At 45.5% G+C, this 23,824-nt stretch overlaps 1 protein-coding gene across 1 annotated transcript; it reads left to right on the forward strand.

Annotated features, from left to right (window-relative positions):
• Positions 1-11,215: 11,215 nt before the first annotated feature.
• PARP16 (poly(ADP-ribose) polymerase family member 16) lies at positions 11,216-23,123 on the forward strand. The gene is made up of 7 exons (XM_081336998.1): positions 11,216-11,357; positions 11,915-12,121; positions 17,252-17,389; positions 18,117-18,323; positions 19,124-19,295; positions 20,354-20,495; positions 22,974-23,123. The coding sequence occupies exons 2-7, from the start codon at positions 11,927-11,929 to the stop codon at positions 23,113-23,115; spliced, it is 996 nt and encodes a 331-aa protein (XP_081193124.1). The 5' UTR covers positions 11,216-11,357; positions 11,915-11,926; the 3' UTR covers positions 23,116-23,123.
• Positions 23,124-23,824: the final 701 nt, after the last annotated feature.

The following is a 23,824-nucleotide window of genomic DNA, read 5'->3' on the forward strand; positions in this document are numbered from 1 at the left end:
TCGGCAGCACAGATTCCAAGGGAACAACTCTCTGTTATTTGAGAACAGCATTTCTATGGATGCAACCCACAAACGCATCCATCTTTGTGGCTTCACAAACCGCTGAGTCACATTTTGCTTGGGGTCTCAGCTATACTCCCAGCATCACCATTCCCACTCCTCTCCTCCTCCTTGGTCACCCAGACCAAAGGCAATCAGTGGCATCTCTAGGAGTTTTCGAAAGAAAATTTAGTTCTCCCTCTTAAGCAGAAACCTAACGTTTGAGATTTAACCCACACAGTCACTAAACTTAAAATAGCTTAGTAGTTTACATTGTGTAGCTGAGAGACAAAAAGGAAAGAAACAAAATGGGCATTTAGCCCGATTGTGATTGTACTTCTCTTTGGAATGCTTCTTTGGAATGGCGAGCTGCCACAGCATATTTTAACGTACTCGTAAAACAATGTGAAAACTTGAATAACAATAAAGAACTGTGGCCAAAGCAAAACCACCTCTTCTTTAGATTGGCTTCAGTTCCAGGTCCTGCTTTTAATTTAATTTCATGTCCTGTTACTGTAAACAAATATTTGTCACTGTTTCCTTTAATTAAAAGGAAAAAGATTTTGCTGTTTGATTTATGAGATTATAATAGCCCATCATGGAGAAATTGTTTCCTTCCTTCCTTCCTTCCTTCCTTCCTTCCTTCCTTCCTTCCTTCCTTCCTTCCTTCCTCCCTTCCTCCCTTCCTCCCTTCCTTCCTCCCTTCCCTTCCCTTCCCTTCCCTTCCCTTCCCTTCCCTTCCCTTCCTTCTATATAGATTTCTGTTGATATGAGACAAGGGACATGAACCTCTAAAATTATTATAAGTATTATTACAAGTGTTATATTTTTATTCAATGTTTTAGATGATTAGTTTTTTCCTTGGTTGTTTCTTTTTTTGGGGGGGGGGTGTCTCTTTATATTTTGAAAAATTCTATAGCCATAGAGATTCCTAACAGACCAACTCTCAAAGTGAACTTTTTTTTCTGAATGGATCCTTGATCTTGACTCAAGGAAGTATTTTTTTCCCCCAGTCTTTTTGGAGTTGTAAATTCTGCTGCCAATTCGACTTTATAATGCAAGATCAGAGAAGCAAGAACAAAATTAGGCAATTAAATAATTAACTTTCTTAGTGCAACCTGTCTACCTGTATTTTAGAAAGCAAGGGAGCAAAATTCTGCAAAGGAAACTGCAAGCCTTCACTAAAGATCAGGCAAGATTGTTGCGTGGCATCAGATTGAACCATGCAGTGCTTTAGTAGAAGAAAGAATGTAGAGAAGGTTTCTTGTGCTGAAAGTCACCTTTCAAACCTTACTTTGACTTGGCCATCTCTAGGTAGGTTAGGTCCACCCTTCTCCTCTGTACCGTGCTATTATGGGATGTTATGAGAAATACATGGGACAATTTAGAAGGTATGCCATCAGTGGTGACATGATAGCAGTGTTCCAATATTTAAAGGGCTGCCACAAAGAAGCGGGGGTCAAATTACCCTCCAAAGCACCAGATGGCGAGACAAGAAAAAATGGATGGAAACTAATCAAAGAGAGAAGCAACCTGGAACTAAGGAGAAACCAGAGGATGGATGCTCCAATACGAGCTTTTTTAAGAAGAGATTGGACAGCCATTTGTCCGAAATGATATAGGATTTCCTGCCTGAGCAGCGGGTTGGACTAGAAGACCTCCAAGGTCCCTTCCAACTCTGTTATTCTGTTAATTACAGGTCATCCCTGACTTGCAACCATTCGTTTAGTGACAGTTCAAAGTTACAAAGGCACTGGGGAAAAAAGTTTTCATACTTGCGACCATTGTAGCAGCCCCATAGTCATATGATCAAAATTTGGATGCTGGTATTTATGAAGGTAGGGACGCGGTGGCTCAGTGGGTTAGGATGCGGAGCTTGTCGATCAGAAGGTCGGCAGTTTGGCGGGTCGAATCCCGAGTGCCACGTAGCAGAGTGAGCGCCTGTTACTCGTCCCAGCTTCTGCCAACCTAGCAGTTCGAAAGCACGTAAAAATGCAAGTAGAAAAATAGGGACCACTACGGTGGGAAGGTAACAGCACTCCGTGTGCCTTTGGCGTCTAGTCATGCCGGCCACATGACCACGGAGACGTCCTCGGACAAGCGCTGGCTCTTCGGCTTTGAAACGGAGATGAGCACCGTCCCCTAGAGTCGGAAACAACTAGCACACATGTGCGGGGGAACCTTTACCTTATTTATGAAGGTTGCCGTGTCCCCAGGGTCACCTGATCCCCTTTTGTGACCTTCTGACAAGCAGAGTCAATGGGGGAAGCCAGATAAACAACCGTGTTACTAAGAACCACTGCAGCGATTCACTTAACAATATGCGGCAAAAAAAATATCGGAAGATGGGGGCAAAACTCACTCCCTTAGCACTGTCTTGCTTAGCGGTGGAAATTTGGGGCTCAGCTGTGGTCCTAAGTCGAAGACGCCCTGCGATTCCTAATGTGCTTTCCGTTTTTCATCCAAGAGGGTTTTCTTTGCTCGCGAGTAAGCCTCGACCCGTTTGCTTCCGGCAGAGATGGTCGCTATCTCAGAGGAAAAGAAAACGAAAAGCTTACATTGGCCGTAATTTTTCCATCTAGGTTTTGGAAATGATTGTCCCAGCATCCACACAGCTCCCTGTGGTTCCTTAAGGGGCAGCGGAGCATGACGGTTGCCAGCTCTGATCCAGCTCAGCACCCAGACACGAAATCCCACTTTGTAAAAAAAAAAAAATATGGCACAAGTTAAGTCATGTTTAAGCAACGGTTCCCACGAAATAGGGTGCAAATGTCCAAGAAAAGAAAAAAAAGTCCAACGCTGAGTACAGAGAATCCTCAACTTATGACCACAGTTGAGCCCAATTTTTTTTGCTGCTAAGTGAGAAATTTGTTAAGTGAGCATTGTCCCGTTTTTACGACTTCTTTTGCCATATTGGCTAAGTCAGGGGTAGGCAACCTCGGCTCTTTTATGACTCATGGACTTCAACTCCCAGAATTCCTGAGTCAGCTGTGCTGACTCAGGAATTCTGGGAGTTGAAGTCCATGAATCATAAAAGAGCCGAGGTTGCCTACCCCTGGGCTAAGTTAAATCAGTAACACGGTTTCCCCATTGATTTTCCTGGTCAGACGGTCGTAAAAAGGGATCACGTGACCCACGGGACACTGGCCATCATAAATATGAACCCTCCGAATGTAAATCACGTGACCCTGGGGATGCTGCAACGGTCATAAGGGTGAAAAACGGTCATAAGTCTTTTTTTCCCAGTGTTGTGGTAACTTTGGAACGGTCGCTAAATGAAGAGTTGTAAGTCGAGGACTACCTGTATTTTAAATGTGAAACACAAAAGCCTGAAGGAACAAAAAAACCCCAAGAGGGCGATTTCTGAACTCTGCTCTTTGTCTTGGGAGCCAAAATATCCAAACCTCTTCCCTACCTCTCCTGTCGAATGCGGGAGAGGTCCGTGCAAAGCCTTTGCTTTCCCAGGACTAGGAAACGAAATTGGGCAGCAGCCGGAGACGCTGCAGGCTACAAGGCTCATGGTAAGACAAGAGATTGCAGATTGTCCTCGACTTACAACAGTTCATTTAGGGACCCTTCAAAGTTACGACAGCACTGAAAAAAAAGTGACTTATGACCACTTTTCACGGTTACGACTTTTGCAACATCCCCATGATCGCCTGATCAAAATTCAGACACTGGGCAACTGACTCACACTTATGACGGTCACGTGATCCCCTTTTGTGACCTTCTGACCAGCAAAGTCAGTGGGGAAGCCAGCTTCACTTAGCAGCCGGGTTACTAACTTAACAGCTGCAGTGATTCACTTAACAACGGTGTCAGGAAATGTCATAAAATGGGGCAAGACTCAATAAATGTCTCACTTAGCAACAGAAATGTTGGGCTCAATCACGGTCATAATTTCGAGGATTATCTGTACTGGTCTGAGATGAGTCTTCACCTGCCATACCTTCCTGATCGGAACAAGAATTAAAAACACAACTACAAGGTTCCCACCAATGCAAGTACATAGCTACTCCTCGATTTACAACCATGTTTTTAGTGACAATACCACTGAAAAAAAATGTTTATGAACAATCCCTGCACTTACAACCATCACAACATCCCCGTAGTTACATGATCAAAATTCAGCCCTTTGACAACCGGCATATATTTATGACGGTTGCAGAATCCTGGGTAGATACGATCACCATTTGCAACCTGAAATATGATCCATTTCCAACAAGCAAAGTCAGTGGAGGAAGCCAGATTTGTTTAACAGCAATGGGACTCTCAGAAAGAGTACTAATGGCCAGATGACTGCAAAGAATATAAATCCTTCCATTCCCCACCATTCAGTCAGAACTGAAGAGAAGTGAAATGTTTCCAAGGAGAAAGCAAAAAAACAGGAAAGTCCAGTTGCCTTTTGGAAAAGCCCCCTCGGGACACAGAGGTAAAATAAAATTTGGCATCTCAATTAACGACCATCTTGCTCAGCAAGAGAAATTCTCGTCCCAATTGTGGTCATTAAGTCGAGGACTATCTGCATGCTGTTGTCATCCACTTCATGCTTTTGATTTGTGCTGGAAGAATCCATTTCTGCTCTATTCTCAGAGCTGATTGGACATGTTGTGTGCACTTCAATTCCCAGAACTCCTCAGCCAGCCACATATCTTAAAATTGCCAAAGTTGAGAAACACTGTGGAGTTAGAGAGGATTAATATGGAGACTATTTGCAGAAAGAAGATGGGACTTTGGACAAATGTAATGGGTTAAAACCTATTGAGTCCACTAGATGGCAGCACCTAGGAAATGTCGGCTGATTCAAAACAGTAACCTGGTTAGTACTCGGATGGGAGACCACCAAGAAATGCTTGGGTTGCATGGAAGCCTGCTGAGTGCCTCCGAAATTCCTTTATCTAAGAAGATAGTAATTGCATCAATTAAACCAAGCTAATTGATGAACCTCCCTTTCCTAAAACTTTGACTGTTTTAACCTTTCCATACAACATGAAAGATAATTATTTGGGTCTTCTTTGAAATAATGCTGACCTCCGAGCACTTTTCCCCCACCCACCTCCCATTTATTTTCTATCTTCCCTGTCTTGCCCTTTGAAATCTCAGTGACCTGGTTAGTTTTGTGCTTACCAACAAACAGAAGAGAGGAGATTCTATATTTCTTTTATCTTTCTTTATCTTTGATAGAATGTTCTGTTTAGTGTTTTAGCTCATGGTTATTCATACCAAGAACCAAAAAAAAAATAAAACCTTAGAATAAACGAGATCTACTTCTTTGTGTGTGTCTTTCTTTCTTGGGTGTGCGTTCAGCATGTCTGTTTGTTTGGCATTAATGACACCCGTGGAAAATAGATGCCATATCTCCTTGGAGGTGAACTTATGGCACACGTGCCACAGGTGGCACACAGAACCCTCTCTGTGGGCACACGTGCTGTCGCCCCAGTCCTAGGCCTTCAGCTGGGTTTTATTTATTTATTTATTTATTTTATTTTATTTTATTAAACTTCCATACTGCCCTTCTCCCAAAGGACTCAGGGCGGTGTACAGGGCAATAAAATGCGACATACAAAAGTTAAAAGAGAATTAAAATTAGTTAGCCCTAGCACTAAATAATTAAAATAAACATAAACCCTTAGTCCAGGTTGGCCTGTTCAAACAACCAAGTCTTCAGGTCACGGCGGAAAGAGCGAAGGTCGGGAGCCATCCGGAGCTCAACAGGCAGTTGGTTCCAAAGGGCTGGCGCGGCCACAGAGAATGCTCTCCCCCTGGGGGCCGCCAGCCGGCACCGACGGCACCTGAGGAGGCCCTCTCTGTGGGAGCGCACTTTTGGCCTCTGCCGCTGTGTGCAAAAAAAAAAAAGGTTCAATCAATTTCAATTTCTCGCAGGGAAAAAAAAGATATCTTGCAAAGTTGGAATGGATTGATTGAACTTTTTAGTCCCACCCAGTCTGCCGTTAATACTGCAGCCACGCCCACCCAATGGGTCATGCCCACCCAATTGGCCACTCCCCCCCAATGGGCCACGCCCACCCGGCACCCAACGATACATAAGTGGGGTTTGGGTTGCAGTTTGGACACTCGGTCTCTAAAAGGTTTGCCATCACTGCCATATCTAAATACTCTATTCTTACTTTTAGATAGCGGGCAGCAAATCATCAAATGAATCCTAGCTCTCTCCCAGCAGCCCCATTGCCTGTCGGTGGCTATTTTTTCAATAGCCACTTGCCTGAAATGATATAGGGTCTCCTGCTTGAGCAGGGGGTTGGACTAGAAGACCTCCAAGGTCCCTTGTGACTCTAATACTGTATTCCGTACATGTTGCACTTACAAGCCAAGTTTGTTTTGACCCTCGTTTCTAGAGCAAGTGTAAGTTGGTAAGAGTCGCACACTTTACGAAGCCATCAATTGTTTTCCTGCAGGATTTGTAGACTGCAAGGAGATTAGCCTATTGAGGGGAAAATGTCCCTGATGGTGGGGCTTAGAGCAGGTGTCATAAATATAAGTCAGTTGCCAAGCATCTGAATTCTGATCACGTGACCATGGGGATGCTGCAGTGGTGGTGAAGTGTGGAAAACGGTCATAGGTCAATTTTATCAGTGCCGTTGTAACTTTGAATGGTCACTAAATGAACTTTTTATGCAGATTCTCAATCATCTAGGGTCATATTTGTTCTACAGATGCTTTTTTCGCGAGGCAACTGGACTTTCTTTTTTCCCTTTGAAGACGTTTTGCTTCTCATCCAAGAAGCTTCTGCAGATCCTAGAAGGTGGATCACAGGATATATGTGGGCTGTTCTGTACCAGCCTACTACCGGCCCTGCAGATAAGGCAGGGACAACCCCTTTTCAAGAAGGCAAGAGGCTGGAACTAAGCCTGCCAAATTTATGGACACAAAAGCAAACAGAGCAAAAACAAGACACGAACCATGAAACAGGAGCTATTCAAACGGTTGCCTTCAGCAAACCAGCCCTCCCACGCATTCCCCTTTTATACAGTTCAGGGCGTGGCTTCTCTCTGCCTCCTTCCGAGGTGCCCCATTGCCTTCCTCTGTTTACTCCTGATTGACTGCCTCTTGCGTCGGGCGTCCTTGAACAGGGCCAGCTGTGGGTCATCTTCATCCACGCTGTCAGGCTCACACAGCTGGGTCTGCGTCGTAACCAGGTGGGAGGGGCCTGGCTGAGGGCTCTCATCAGCAAGCTCTCCAACACTCTCAGCAACCTCTCCAACACCCCCCTCCTCCTCCTCTGAATCGTCCGACCCAACTGCCGAACCCACAGGCTGACCCTGAATCACAACATGGGCATCCTTCGGCCTCCTGGAATGTTTGCTTCTGCTCAGGAGCAGACGGCAGTTGTGACGGTTGGGGCATTTGCATGGATTCAACCTGTGTGCTAATTGTGCCCATTCATTGACACTCATGGCTGCCACATACCTGCGCTCAGACCCTTGTGTCATGCTCACCTTGTCCCCTCCAGTGGGTCAGAGGGAATGGTCTGATGGAGGATTGCATGCTCTTGCTTGTCCTGGATAACAGCGTTCATGTTCACCTGGATTCTGGAGTTCTTATTTGTGGGACCCTTTCATTTCCCTGGTCCTTTGTCTGAACAAAAGGAGCCACATAGAGTTTTCAGTCACAATCAGATGGCGTGAACTGGGAGTCGCATTTAAAGAGCACATCAGCACCTGAGACTTTAACATGTTCCCGTTTGGGGGCTCAAGTATCAGCCTGTTATTGTAGGGGAAAAGCAGGCCGAACTGCGGAGATTTGGAGTTACATATGTCATCAGTTGAGAATTCCTGGCATTGCCACAAACAATCCAAGTTAACCTCTCTTGAATTCTGTTGGCCCTTATTTGGTGTCAATTCTTGCACAGAGGCTTGAATAAATATTTTATGCTGCAACTTAATATATAGTCCAGATCTTTTGCGCCTGACAGTGATTTTGAAAAAGGAGGACTAGTTTTGGCATCATTTTCTTTCTTTACTTTTTTACAAAGTTGATTTTTTTTTAAAGACCACTATTCCCAACTTGGAAGCTTTCCTATGATGCCATCTTAAGATGTTATCTCTCACTGTTTCTAAATTATTTGGCACTCTCTTTCCTTGGTTAGTTTGATGGGAAGTGAAAAATTGAAACTGAGAAATCAGTAGGGAAGATTGATTTGGCAAATGCCAAACTGATTACCCAAGTATATTTACCAGATTAGTGCTCCAGTGGCGCTGTTTAGCTACAGAGTTCAGGGTCTTCTTAAGTACGAATTCTTAATATGGTGCCCATTTTCTTCAGACAGGTTAATAACCCTGGATTCTGAGCCAAGTCCCTGGATTGACTACCACCCTTTTCCCATCAAAGAAAGCCTCTTTGCTCAATTTCAGTTGGGTTCTCCTTCAGATGCTCCTCATACTCCTGCACGGCTGACGCACAACTGTTATGGAGAAGTTCCCCCAAACGTTTCAGGTCAGCTACAGATTTGTCCACAAGTTCGGCATCTCGAGCTATGCATTCCAGTCTAAAAAAAGGAGATGGGATGTAATAAAAGTGCTGTACAGCAAATCCCACCCCCACTCAACACACACACAAATCGGACATTATTTTAAAGCACTTCCAGAACATGGAGGGGCTAAGAGCAGCTACTGGAGAACAAGTCATAGCAGCTTGGTGGGGCATCACTCCAAACACAATTAACAATGTATCCCACATAACCTGTGCAAACCCACAGGTTGCGTTCATAGGTCCTGCTGATCTAACTAAAGATCTAAATGTAAGAATGAACAATACTGAAGGATCAGGAGAGGCAAACCTGCCCCCTAACCTCCTAGGAGGATGCAGGAAGCCTTCTGGCAGTTGGTGATGTCACTAAAAAGGATGAAACTAGCAGGACTGTAGAGGGGATTAGGAAAGCAGGTGATAACGTTCAAGTGATGACATCGAACATGACCAATTGCATTATATGTGCAATGGCATCATTTCATTTATTTAAATAATTGATGGGGCCAGCCATCTCCTGGAAGTGTTTCTGAGTCGCAGAGCACAAGGTTTCAGGTAGGATTCAGAGCAAGGAGAAAACTCTCTCATTGGTTGGAACTTCTTGGGAGAACTAAGAATTACCCTGAGGTCTGTGCCAGCGAGAATCTGCTCTTGCGCTGTAGATTCTTATTCTCTCCCACTTTTCTGTCATGCAATCTCAGTTCATGGGTAGAAAAACCTTCCACGAACGCCTGGTTAAGCATCAAAATAACAACAGTGCCCTGTTTATTGGACTATAAAGATACAGTCACTTAATTAATCAAATCCTAAACGTAGCCACTGGGAGTGACAGTTTCCAATATCTAGTTGAAAAGAACATAGTTCTCACAGGCTTCCTTTAGCTTCGCAGACAATTTCTTTTCTCCTTTCTTTCAAGTGTTGGGATTATTCTTGGGTGGGTGGGGGCTGACAGGTGTTCTGATTTCAACCTAAAAAAAATTACACTCAACTTTGCAGAAGTTCATTTGTATTGATGGCCATCCCACTCCCATAAATCATGATGGGACATGTCATCAAAAAATGCTTTCCAGACTGTCCCCTTAATATCACAAAACCTATCCAAGGCCACTGGAGAACTACAGATTTTTAATGCTGGGGGTTAGAATCTCTAATATAGCTAGGTAGAAGCTATGGAAATGTGACTATTACAGTTGTGGTTTAATAGTGCTTCATATTCACTCCTTTTTCTTAGCTCAGGGAAGGAACAGTGTTTTGGCCAACAGAATAACAAAGTTGGAAGGAAACTTGGAGATCTTTTAGTCCAGGACCAGAAGTAACAGATAGAACTACAGAATAAGAGTTGGAAGGTCCAACCCCCCCCTGCCCCCGCTCAAGCAGGAAACCCTATACCATTTCAGACAAATGGCTGTCCAGACTTTTCTTTAAAAACCTCCAATGTTGGAGCACCGACAACTTCTGGAGGCAGGTTGTTCCACTGGTTAATTGTTCTGTCAGTAAATTTGCAATGTCGCGTGGTCGCACAGAGAGACGGACACTTGAGCTGGGTAGTACTTCTTTATTTGGATCAGGAATGAAGCTGGGGCAAAGGGGTTTACCTGTCGTTTCTTATACCTGCCCAGGTGAATGGTGACCAATAGATTTGAACCTGGGCTTCCCGCCAGTGCAGGTGGCCAATAGGTTTAAACCCTGGCTTCCCGCCAGAGCTGACCATGCCTGGGGCTGTCAATGACTCACTCTATTCAGGCTTTCCCGCCTAAGCAGTTATAGCCTGGAGCTGTTCAGCCCCCTGTGTATGCTTAGCAGCATACACTACAAAATTAGTTCTAGGTTGCTTCTCTCTTTGGTTCTGTTGCTTCTTTTTCTGCCTTCAGGTGCTTTTGAGAATAGGTTGACTCCTTCTTTGTGGCAACCCCTGAGATATTGGAACATTGCTATATGTCACCACCCCATGTCCTTCTCTTCATTAAACTAGACATAGCCAATTCCTGCAACTGTTCATGTTTTGGCCTCCCACCCCCTAATCATCTCTGTTGCTCTTCTCTGCACTCTTTCCAGTCTCAACATCTTTTTTTTAATATAGCGGCGACCAAAACTGGATGCAATATTCCAAGTGTGGTCTTATTAAGGCATTATAAGCTGGTACACTTCGCACTTCACTATAAGGCTAAGCCAAGCATCATGGTGCTGCCTTTGCGTTACGTGTGACCCTTGGCAGCTGGGGTGCACTCAGCAAACCATGGTTAAAAATCAACCATGATTTAAAGCAGTTCATCGGCTGCAAGCAAAGTGAAAGCAAAGCGACAGATTTAACAGCAGTTTCACTTGCCGCTACTGAGCATGCTCGGAGTTCAAGGGGCCTTCCGCCCCTTTGAGCTTCAGATGCTACTACTGCGCATGTCTGAGGCTGCCCTCCGTCGGAATAATCCTGTAGCGAGCATGCTCGGAATGCGGGGGGGGGGGGGGAAAGCCAGGAAGGGCTCTCGGGAGGCTTCAGTTGGCACTACTGCGCAGGCTCCTAAAGGGGCGTGTTTCTTCAACAGCTGTTGGTGAGCGTGGCTGAGATTTTTACCGCGCATGCCCAGTAGGCACCTGGGATGATCCTGGGAGGCGAGCGCTCTGCCTCTTCTTCCAAGTCAAAGCGAGTTGCTGCCTCCGGACGGGCTGGGGGGAGACCGGAGTGTGGGGGTGGGAGAGGGGAGACCCCGGTCCTCCACAAGGGGACGAGGAGCCCGGCAGGCAGCCTGTGAGCCCAGCCACCGACTGGCAGAAGTTCGGCAGGGGAAGACGTCTCAATAGAGACTCGACCGGTTGGATTTCTTCCTGGCCTCGAGGGTGTAAGTCTTGCGGAGCTGTGGGGAGGGAGGCGGGAAACCTTCAGATGCTGATAGCCCCGCCCAATGATGGGTGGGGATTAGATGCAGCAGGGAGGGGGGGGCACACAGCCTTACCTGTTGAATGGCGACCTGTCCATTGGCTTTTCTTTTCTTTTTTTTTTATAGAAAGAAAAGGCGCCTCTGCCAGGCTGGGCTATTGGCGGGGCGGGGTGGGTGGGTGGAGGAATAAAAACTCTCTCTTTGTCATGGATGTGATGACCAGGAATAGAACAGAACAGAATAATAACTTTTATTGTCTCTTGAAATGTACGTTAATACCTTAAAATGAGATTTCGTTGCATGCAGCCCTCAAAGGGTAACCACCTCCAATAAACACTGCACAAACATGACCAAACTAATAGTAATAGTAATGAGGGACTTTTCGTGGGTCCAGGAACTGTCTGAAAAGGGCCAGGCTGCCCCCACCCACCCCTGCATCCTCATTGCTGGGGTGGGGAGGGGTACTGAATGCAGCCTGCTTCTCTGCTGACCCCTCCTCTTCTCCTCCTCCTCCTTAGGGCTTCCTGGGGATGCCGGCTCCAAGCCCCGACGAGGCTCTCCCCACCGCGGAAGGGGTGCGAGAGATCATCCGGAAGGACCTCTTGGCCGCCGACCTGAAATGCAGCCTTTTCGCTTCTGCCCTGCAGAGCTACAAGCGGGACTCCGTCCTCCGGCCCTTCCCAGGGCAGTACGCCTCGGAGGACAGCAAGGATTTTGAGACTCTGGTGAGTTTCCCCCACCCTGCCTGCCGGCCAGAGACAGCAGTGGGCACGGGCCGGGAGGGTCCCTGGAGAGTCAGAAGCTGCGGATCAAACCACACGAGCTGATGGTCTTGCAGGCTGTGCTCCTCCTGGTGCAGTCTGGGCTGGCAGGAGGCCGATGCTGTGATTTCACAAGATCAAGCCCACGCCCCAAAGCCACTTTTGTCCAAAGGGGCTTCTTGCCTGCTTGCTGAGCCCTACAACGAACCCCTGAAATTTATTTATTCCTTTATTTAGGGAGATTTAAATGGCTGCCCGCTCACTCGCCGTGATTCTGGGCAGCTTACAAAGAGAAAGACTTAATAAAAACATGGATGGAGATTCTCAGTCATCCAGGTCACAGTTATCCCAAGGGTGCTTTTTCAGGAGGCAACTGGATTTTCTTGTTTGTTTGTTTTTTCTTTGAAGACCTTTTGCTTCTCATCCAAGAAGCTTCTTCAGTTCTGAAGCAAAACATCTTCAAAGAAAAAAACAAGAAAGTCCAGTTGCCTCTTGAAAAAAGCATCTTTGGGATTAATATCAACAACAATAAGAAGCAATAACCTAACCGTCCTTCTGGCGACACCAGTCAGTCAATCAATAAGCCGCTTGATGAGCTGCATCCCACTCTGGTACCCCAGGCCCTTTGGAAAAGGCAGGACTTCAGGCCCTTGTGGAAGAGGGTCCAAATGGAGGACAATCGAATCCCTGCAGGGATGGCGTTCCAAAGGGAGGGAGCCACCACAGACAAGGCCCTTCTTCTGGGTCCCACCAGATTTACCTCCTTAGGAGCAGGGACTCGCAATATTTCCTGCCTCCCTGTTCTGGTGAGTCGGGGCTGGGAACGCTGCACATGATCACGGTTAATCTTACAGGGTGGCGATTGGAGAGGGAAAAGTCTTGTGAACAGTGTGGAAGAAATGCAAACTTTTTATTCCCTCTCTGTGCAAAACAGAGACTTGCATTTGTTGTGGGGTTTATAGCGTGGCTCACCCACAGATCTTTAAAAAAAATAAATCCAGATTTTCAGATAGAGAAATTGGGTGAACACCTTTCTCTGAATTTTTGAAGAAACAGGAGATACTTCCCCAATTTTTCCAAAGATTTTGTCATCTTTACTGGCAGCGGTGGCACCTCAATTGGAATAGCCCCATGGAAGGTCCCTCCTTTATTTTTAATTTTTTTCTTTTTTTTTCTCACCCAAGGCAAAAAACAGGCAGCCAAAGAAGCTGCAGAAAGAGGAAATCAGGGATAAAAGTCAGGCAATTGCAAAAACAAATCTCTGCCATCCAGTTACTAACTAATGGGAATATTCCCACCCAAATTATATCTTTCATAGCTGTTCATGACTTTGCTTGTTGTAAATCAAGATTTACCCTGTGCTAAGATGGGCAGCTAATAAATCTGAAAAATAAATATAAATATATAAATAAGGTTGCAAATGGTGACCATAAGACCCCAGGACGCTGCAACCATCATAAATCCATACTGTTTGCCAAACACCTGAATTTTGGCCACATGACTATGAGGATGCTGCAACGGTCATAGGTTTGAGGACTGATCACTGTAACTTTGAACGGTCCTGAACAAATGGTTGTAAGTCAAGAAATGCCTGTTCAGCTAGTCCTCGACTTACAACAGTTCATTTAGTGACCATTCAAAGTTATAATGGCCCTGAAAAAAGTGACTTATAACTGTTCCTCACACTTACGACCGTTGCAGCATCAAAATTCAGATGCTTGGCAACTGACTCATATATATGTCCCTTACAATATCCCTGGGGTCACGTGATCCCCTTTTGCGACCTCCTGACAAGCAAAGTCAATGGGGAAGCCGGATTCACTTAACAACCTTGTTACTAACTTAACAACTGCAGTGATTCACTAAAAAACTGTGGCAAGAAATGGGGCAAAATTCACAACTGTCTCGTTTCATGACAGAAATGTTGGGGTCAGTTGTGGTCATAAGTGGAGGGTTACCTGTAGTTATGAAATTGCCACCAATGAACCGTCTGCTAATAATAATAAAGTTGGAAGGGACCTTGGAGGTCATCTAATCCAGGGGTAGGCAACTTTTACGACTCGTGGACTTCAGTCAGGAATTCTGGGAAGTTGGAAGTCCACGAGTCATAAAAGAGCCAAGGTTGCCTACCCCTGATCTAGTCCAACCCCCTGCTCAGGCAGGAAACTCTGTACAATTTCAGACAAATGGCTGTCCAGTCTCTTCTTAAAAACTTCCAGTGTTGGAGCATTCACAACTTCTGGAGGCAGGTTGTTCCACTGGTTAGTTGTTCTAACTGTCAGGAAGTTTCTCCTTAGTTCTAGGTTGCTTCTCTCCTTGACTAGTTTCCATCCATTGCTTCTTGTCCTGCCTTCAGAGGCTTTGGAGAACAGCTTGACTACCTCTTCTTTGGGACAACCGTTGAGATATTGGAAGACAGCTATCACCATTCCTTATATGTTTTAGCCTCCAGTCCCCTAATCATCTTTGTTGCTCTTCTCTGTACTCTTTCCAGAGTGCTTGTTAGTTGGGGGGGTCTGGTTTTAGCTAGTGATCAGAGTTTTCAGCGCCTGGGTTGGAACATGGATTATCTGAGGTCAGAAACCAGCCCCTTGGCCTGAGGCCAAAGAGGATGTATTGCAGTACCAGTGCAAGATGTCAGCAGCTCTTCCCACCAGGAAAGCCTTTGTGATCTGCAGAAGTGGGGGGGGGGGGCGCAGGAGGAGGGGGGAATGCAAAATTTGAATTGATGTGGGAGGCCCTGAACGGCTGGAAGCTTCTAATCGCTTCTTTCTAATTCACACCTTTCCAAGGACAAGCAACCAGACTAGTTTAGGAAACCTCCCCCAGGCAGCCTTTGTGTTTTTAAGTAATGGTTTGAATGGCCTTGCTAGGAAATGGTTGGGCCTGCTGCTTGGAAGAGCGCCGAGGATTTCTTGCTTCCCTCTTTGTCACAGAAGAGTGCAGCTCGGATGGTTGATATGGAATCCTAGAAGTCTCTTTCAGTTGCAGGGGTTCCTTTCCTTCCGCACTCCAGCCTCGGAGTCACCACCGTGTTCCCTGTTGACCGGCGGCAAGAGAATGAATTCTTGCATTCCAACAATGTTTGGAACTCAAAAAGCTGGGTCAAGAGAACACAACTTCTCTGCTTCCCTAAATAAATCCCAAAGGTATGTTGTTGTTGTTTTTCCAGGAGGCAGCTGGACTTTCTTGTTTTGCTTTGAAGACCTTTTGCCTCTCAGCCAAGAAGCTTCGCGGCTGAGAATCGAAACGTCTCGAAAGAAAAATAAGGAAGTCCAGTTGCCTCCTGAAAAGAAAAAAAAGCACCTTTGGGATGACTAGGATCTGGAGGACTGAGAATCTCTACAGACTAAATAAATTAACAGACAGGTGGTCCTCGACTTACGACGGCAATGGAGCTGAAAATTTCCATCGCGAAGCAAGGCAGCTGGTAAATTACTTTTGCCCCATTTTACGATCTTTCTCACCACGGTTGTTAAGTGAATCACTGCTGTTGTTCGGTTAGTAACACGGTCGTTAAGTGAATCTGGCTTCCCCATTGACTTTGCTTGCCAGAAAGTCGCAAAAGGTACCCCAGGACACTGCAACCGTCATAACTATGAGTCAGTTGCCAAGCGTCTGAATTTTGACCACCCCATCTACAACGGTTGCAACAGTGAAAAATGGTCATTTGGCTCACTTTTTCCGGTGCTGTTGTAATTTTGACCGGCCACTAAATGAACTGTTGTAAGTCGAGGACTACCTGGAGTTGTTTTTCTACATGACGTTAAATCTCATGCAGAGCTAAATTTTATCCAGGGATAGCATGTGGAATAAGCCCAATGAATGTCTTATGCAGAAAAGCAGGTTTACTAATGGCGTTTGCTAAACTTATCCAGAAAGGCAAAGATGCCTGTGGAAATTCTTTCCCAGAATAGTCGGCCGTATGTAATTAGGAGATATTTGTTAGCAATAAAAACAGAACCCTATTTTTATTTTCATTTTCCTGTTGTCAGACCTGGAGGATTCTGAGTGGAGAATTCTCAGGTCTTTCCTCTCCAGCATGTCACTGTGCCGACTGAATCGTAAGAGTGGGAAGCAGTCCTGGGAAAGCTAAGCAGGGTCAACTCTGGTTACTTTTTGGATGGGGAACTGCCAGAGAATACCAGGGCAGTGGTTTAGATGAGGAATTTGAAGCAAAAATTTAGGAAGTTGGCCATGTTAGTCCCCTTCCATGTGTTTGCCAAGAGAATTGTCTGGATTTGCTCATGAAGCTCATAATACTTCATGTTTAAATTTAAGAGTAAAAGGGTTTTTTTGCTATATAATTTTAATGTTATTTGGATTGTTTAATCTGCATGTTTTTATATGAAGTTTTTGTTTTAACTTTGTGTAAGAGGTTACCTTATTATATAATTATACCTGTACTGAAAAAAGTTAGAAGTTAATCTTCCTCTTCTCCCGTCCCATCTTCATTCTCCTTTTTTTCTCTTTCTTCCCCTTTTCTTCTCTGCTCTTTTTTGTCATCTCCGTCCCTCTCCTCTCCTCTCCTCACTTTTCAACTTTTTTCTTTTTTTGATTCCCTTCTGAAATCTTTCCCTTTTCGTTATCTTGAATTTTATATACTGTGTGTATATATATATATTGAAATTTACTATTCTTCCAAAACATCATATTAAAAACATACAGATTAAGCAATCCAAATAACATTTAAATTATACAGCAAAAAAAAAATCACTCTTAAATTGAAATGTAGAGTATCACAAGCTTTATGAGCAAATCTAGACAATTCTCTTGTGGCAAACATATGGAAGGGGACTAGCATTGCCAGCTTCCTGGGTTTCCCCTTCAAATTCCCAATTTACAAAAACAGAGAACTATCTCAATTTGCTCAGGAAGTTGAGCCCTGGAGCTGAATCGGGCTCATTTTATGTTCCAAAGCTGCCTGCCCTTGAACAGTAATATATATATAAAGTTAAAGGTTCCCCCGCACATGCCTGCTAGTCGTTTCCAACTCTAGGGGCCGATATTCTTATTTGAGCCACTGGAGGGCTCTTGAAGCGTGAGATGGTGTAGCAAAGCTCAATCCATCCCTTTCCCGTGTCCCTCTCTCAGCTTGCAGATACAAGTGCATTAGGGAGTCTGCAACAATTCTTGGATTCTCCCCAAAATCCTGACCAAAGAAACTTGAAGCTGCTCCACTGGATCCTGTCCTCTAAGGCCTGGTGCATCCACGCCGCCAACAAAACCAAGGTGAGAATTTCCTGGATGGGAGAAGAGAGACCCAACTCAGAGAATTCAGATGAAAGGTAGTTTTGAGAGCCGAAATTCATCTGGGAAGAGCTTTGCAAGCAAGGGGTCAAGGAAGCCAAGAAGGATGTCGCTGTCTATCTGGACCATCGGGTCCTTGACATGCTGTTCTCGAGGGCCCCAATAACCATTCGTTCCTCCGTCCTCCAGTTTTGGGGAGGGGATACAGGTCTGTGGCTCCTTCTGTCATGGTTCCGATAAATGAGACAATTCAAACAAAATGCAGGCATATTATTTATCTTAAAAGTCTTAGTAATGAAAGGAAGCATCAGTACTCACGGAGGGATGCCAGAATCTGAAATGTCCTCCCCCCACCCCAAACCCATCGTAACATACACAATTCCCGCCCTTATCTACATGTCATCAATCACATTATCCCATTAGTTTTACACATCAAGTTTCACTTCCCATTCTGTAGGCGGGCTTTTCTTATCTTCTCAAAACAACCGGTTGACGGTCCCTCTCCCCCCACCCCCAAGGATTCAAAGCGAAACAGTTAAAGTAACGGGCTGTCTCTTATATTGTCAGTGCAAAAACATGTCGATGTTTGCAGCATTGACACCTTCCTTTGGGTGCAGTCCGAAGACCTTGAAGCTCAAAGGGCTTAAAAGCACAGGTGAAATAAAAGTTCCGTGTGAATAATTTTGCTATATTTTGATGTTCTTCCAAGTACAAGAAGATCCAGGAACTGGCGGGAGCTCCCAGCATGCCTGTCCCGGTGCCGGACTTCCTCTTTGAAATCACCTACTGCAAAGAAATGAACGCCAAATTTGAGGACACTCAGGCGGGCAGAGACCTCATCTATGCCTTCCACGGGAGCCGCTTGGAGAACTTCCATTCCATCATGCACAACGGCCTGCAGTGCCACTTGAACAAGGTAAGGAGTGAGCCTGGTTCAAACCATAGGAAGAGAGGCTGATCGTGGTCCTTCCGGAAGCATCTCCGGGCCGGCATCCCCTCTGCTATGTTCGCAAACCATATATATATATATGTAAAAAATTTTTGGCTTGCTAACAAAGAATAAATTTACACAAATATGAGCTGCCACTGCTGTGGCTACTGCCTGTAAATGGCCTTGGTCTAGGCTGAAACAGGAAATAAGATTTGTCCCGTGTCTGGGACCAAGCAAGTGTATTCTGAATGCTTAACAAACATTTCACACACACACACACACACACACAGTCCTTGACAGTAGGCTCCGAAATTTGCGTTGCTAAGTTGTTAAGTGCGTTTTGCCCTTGTTTTTTACGACCATTTCTTGCCACAGTCGTTAAGTGAATCACTGCAATTGTTAAGTGAGTGACACGGTCGTTAAGCCAATCTGGCTTCCCCATTGATTTTGCTTGACAGAAGGTCACCAGAAAAAGGTGATCGTGCCACTCCGGGACACTGCAGCTGTCACAAGTATGAGTCAGTTGCCAAACTTCTGGATTTTGATCTGGTGGCCATGGAGAGGCCGTGACAGTCGTAAACGGCCATAAGCCATTTTGTTTTCCACTGCTGCTGTCACTTTGGTATGATCACTAAATGGACTGTTGCAAGTCAAGGGCTACCTGTAATAGTACGTGGGCATGACCTTGGGAAATGGGGAAGGCCCACAGTTGGAAAATAGTGGATAAGAAGCCTAGAATTCCTCTTTTTGGGCAAGGAGATGGAGATCTTTCCGCTGTTTTTCAGACCTCCTTGTTTGGGGAAGGCACTTACCTGACCAGCGACTTAAGCCTGGCCCTCCTCTACAGCCCGCACAGTCTGGGCTGGCAGCGAAGCGCAATGGGCCCGATCCTCAGCTGTGTCGCGGTTTGCGAGGTCATCGATCACCCGGATGTCAAGTGCCAAGCGAAGAAAAAAGGTCAGTCTCACCCCATTCATTTCCACTATCTCCTTCCTTCCTTCCTTCCTCCCTCTCTCCCTCCCTCCCTCCCTCCCATTCTTTTACACCATCTCCTTCCTTCCTCCCTCCCTCCCTCCGTCCCTCCCTCCCCAACAGCAACTGAGAATTTTGGTGTTTCAACCTATTGGCCAAACTGGAGTATTGTTGTTCTGTACCAGCCTGCTACCGGCCCTGCAGATAAGGCAGGGACAACCCCTTTTACAAGAAGGCAAGAGGCTGGAACTAAGCCTGCCAAATTTATTAACATAAAAACATAAACAGAGCAAAGAGAGCAAACACGAACCATGAGACAGGAACTATTCAAACGGTTGCCTTCAGCAAACCAGCCCTCCCACGCATTCCCCTTTTATACAGTTCAGGGCGTGGCTTCTCTCTGCCTCCTTCCGAGGTGCCCCATTGCCTTCCTCTGTTTACTCCTGATTGACTGCCTCCTGCGTCGGGCGTCCTTGAACAGGGCCAGCTGTGGGTCATCTTCATCCATGCTGTCAGGCTCACACAGCTGGGTCTGCGTCGTGACCAGGTGGGAGGGGCCTGGCTGAGGGCTCTCATCAGCAAGCTCTCCAACCCCCTCAGCAACCTCTCCAACACCCCCTTCCTCCTCCTCCTCTGAATCGTCCGACCCAAATGCCGAACCCACAGGCTGACCCTGAATCACAACAATTGTTTTGTCATGACTCTCCAACTAGCTCTGCTGGCTTAAATTTTGCTGAGCCTAGGACGTTACCTGCATACAGCCCTAGGCATCTGCTGATCTGGATTTAGGCCTTTGTGTGCTGGGAATACATGTGCCGGGGATCCATCCTGCCCCTTCCTTTTTGCCGTGAGCTGCTCAGCCAGGACCTTGCGTTAAGTTGTGGCTGAAGAACCAAAACTGTTTTGGACCTTCTGTCCGACTTGCACTGCAGCCCGGAATCAAACCGATCCTCGCACGTGAGCATCTCCAGTTTCTTTTCTCAGACTCTCAGTTTCAAAAAAAACCTTACTCCCACCCCCCCCCACCCCTTTCTTTTTGGCAGACTCCAAAGAAATTGACAGGAAGAGGGCCAGGGTGAAGAACAGCGAAGGGGGTGACGTTCCTCAGAAATATTTTGTCGTTACAAACAATCAGCTGATACGGGTGAAATACTTGCTAATATATTCACAGAGGCAGCACCGAAGGTGAGCGTCCATTCCTTCCCCCTTGCGCAGCTCGCTCTTCCCAGGAGTAAAGATGCTTCAGGGCGTGTCTGAAGCTTTTCGTCTCTCCATGGTTCAAAAATTCAGAAAAAGCAGGAAAGAGCCATCGTAAGAGCCACTGTAAAACAGTCAGGGGAAACCATAGCGGTGGTAGAGTCGTCAGGCTGCAGAACTGAGCTTTCAAGGCATCGGGTTTCCTCGGCCTGGGCTTTAAGTCAAGCTCCTAGTCCTTATGACGGCTAAAATGAAAGTATGCCGCCAGGGGCAGCTGTAACCGTTCTGCATGAAGGCTAAATGTATGCACGTACATCTACGATATGTATATGTATGTATGTGTACATTGTTAGCAAAGTACAGGAAGACCTCGGTTTACAACAGTTCATTTAGCGACCGAAGTTACAATGGCAGTGAAAAAAGTGACTTATGACCATTTTTCACACTTACAACTCTTGCAGCATCCCCGTGAACATGTGACCCAAATTCAGGTGCTTGGCATCTGGTTCATATTTATTTATTTATTATTTATTTTATTGAATTTATATACCACCCTTTCCCAAAGGACTCAGGGCGGTTTACAGGGTACTTAAAACATTGATACAAAAATTAAAAACGATTAAAAAAATTAAATTTAATCCCTGAAAAAAATATAAAAAACCCCGATTAAAAACTCTCAGCCTGGGCCGGAAAGCTCAAAGAGCCATGACGGTGGCCGTGTCCCGGGGGTCACGTGATCTCCCCTTTGCGACCTTCTGACAAGCAAAGTCGGTGGGGAAGACAGATTGACCTGATAGCCCTGTAATGGCAGTCGTAAATGGAGGATTACCTGTATGCACTCGGCTCCTCTTGTCCAATATTCTTTACAGCAGTTATAAGTACAATTATAAGTTTGCTTCTTACTCTTAAGATAACAACAGGCCTTTCTGCAGCCTGTTCTGTTTAATCTTATAACCCTAAATCTTACATTCGTCTTTTTTTTTTCTGTTTCACGTGAAAAAAGTGAATAAGAATTCTCCAGGTAGCAGCAAATGTAACTTATCCTCTTTTCTCTGATCGAAGGAAGTCAGTTTAGCCATTTCAGCAACTTCACCAGCCATTCCTCCATTCTGGACTATGCCGAATCTTTCCATCTTTGTGCCTATATTAATCTCACTGCAGTTTCATACAAAAAACAACAACACACAGGGTTCCATGCCTTTTTTCCAACTCTTTGAAACCTCTGATTTCAACTCTATATTAATATTTAAAATCTTCCAGATCCGAGTCTGTATTTGGATCCAGAACTTTCTAGCTTTTTTTACATGTCCACCCAAGACATAAAGGCGCTTCTTTATGGATATCTATACACACACACACACACATATTCAAAAACTAAAACACAGATCACCGAGACTGAAGGATTTATTTTTAAAACTTAGCTTTCGTCAGCGTCTGCTGACATTGTCAGAGTTCTAGCCAGGATTGAGAATCACGTTCTTACAGTCTCTCTAACACCAATCGTTTGGCTGACGAGCAATTGCTCAGAGCAATGGATTACGGGAGAGTGGGAGCTGAATAGACTGGTAACACGCTCGTCAGCCAAACGATTGGCGTTACAGAGACTGTAAGAACGTGATTCTCAATCCTGGCTAGAACTCTGACAATGTCAGCAGAGGCTGACGAAAGCTAGGTTTTTAAAATAAATTCTTCAGTCTCGGTGATCTGTGTTTTAGTTTTTGAATATGAATATACCCGAGACTCATATTTTTAAGACTATTTTAGACAAACATATATACATACATATATACATATATACATACATATATACATAGATGTAGATATATATAGAGATACATATGTGTGTGTATATGTGTATGTGTGTATATATATATAGGGACGCGGTGGCTCAGTGGGTTAGGACCCTGAGCTTGTAGATCAGAAGGTTGGCAGTTTGGCGGGTCGGATCCCGAGTGCCACATAGCCGAGTGAGCGCCTGTTACTGGTCCCAGCTTCTGCCAACCTAGCAGTTCGAAAGCACGTAAAAATGCAAGTAGAAAAATAGGGACCACTACGGTGGGAAGGTAACAGCGTTCCGTGCACCTTTGGCGTCTAGTCATGCCGGCCACATGACCACGGAGACGTCCTCGGACAAGCGCTGGCTCTTCGGCTTTGAAACGGAGATGAGCACCGGCCCCTAGAGTTGGAAACGACTAGCACGCATATATGGTATCTAAAACATTCCTGCCTCTTCTTTTTCTCCACAACAGTCATCTGCAGACTGAGTTGAGAGGGAGCGATACTGAATTGTTCCCTAAATTGATTTTTTTTTTAGTTTATTGACTTTAAAATCGGCCAACTGTATCTTTTTTTTTGGGGGGGGAAGCAATCTGTCCCTGTACAGTTTGTACAGAACTGGGAATAGAAATTGGGGCCTTAAAAATGATGCAAGGCTGCAGTGACCGTCTTCCTTCTTTTCCCCCATAGACTTTCCAGCCAATCGTGGCTGTCCAAACATCGTTTTGCAGTGATGATGAGTCTCTACCTCCTGCTGCTGGTCGTCATAGGGACTAGCAACTCTCCAGCTTTTCTCTACTACTGGAACCGGATTTTTGATTTCAAGCAATGACACTCGGGGTGGGGGTGGGGGGTTAGGGCTGATGATCTTCACCAGGTGCCTTAACAGGGAGAGACGTTCAGCGTTTGTGAATCCCACCATCCTGAAGAGCGGAACACGGTGGCGATGGGGGTGTGTGTGTGAAAGGAACATTCCAGTTGCCTTAATTTTTCCTGATTCCTTAGACATTTGGATAGGTAGTTTCTGCAAAAAAAAAAGACTCAGATGAGGAGAACTGCCCCTTCCTTGGCCTGCTAAAGACCTCACCCCCAAAAAAAGGGTCTCCAAAATATCTTCAGAGACAAAAGGATGGGTGGACAGAGACTGTCAACCTTTAAAGAAGAAACATCATATAATTCCGAAGTCTCTGCTACAGCTAGGCTTGTCCTTAACCCTTGTTCTTAATTTTGTAAGGCCTCCTCTTCTTCCTGGCGCTATTCTGGTGCAGGTTCTGCTGGTTGGCAAAGCTGGCTTGATCCAGGGCGCCTTCAGGGGTGACGCCAATGCATTCCGTGTCCTCCTCGACACGATCCATCCACCCTTTCTTGGATCTGCCACTGGGTCGCTGGCCATCCTTGGAAAACCACACTGTGCTTCATGCGTGTGATGGAAGGGAGAGAAGGGAGGAAAAAAAAACCACCCCCACCTTGCTCTCATTTAAACTGTATATTTGTGTGATGAAATGACCAGGCTGGAAACCATTTTATGCCATTTGAGAGCC

This window comes from Vipera berus (assembly GCF_964194415.1).
Source record: "Vipera berus genome assembly, chromosome: 12".
Taxonomy (NCBI): Eukaryota; Metazoa; Chordata; class Lepidosauria; order Squamata; family Viperidae; genus Vipera; species Vipera berus.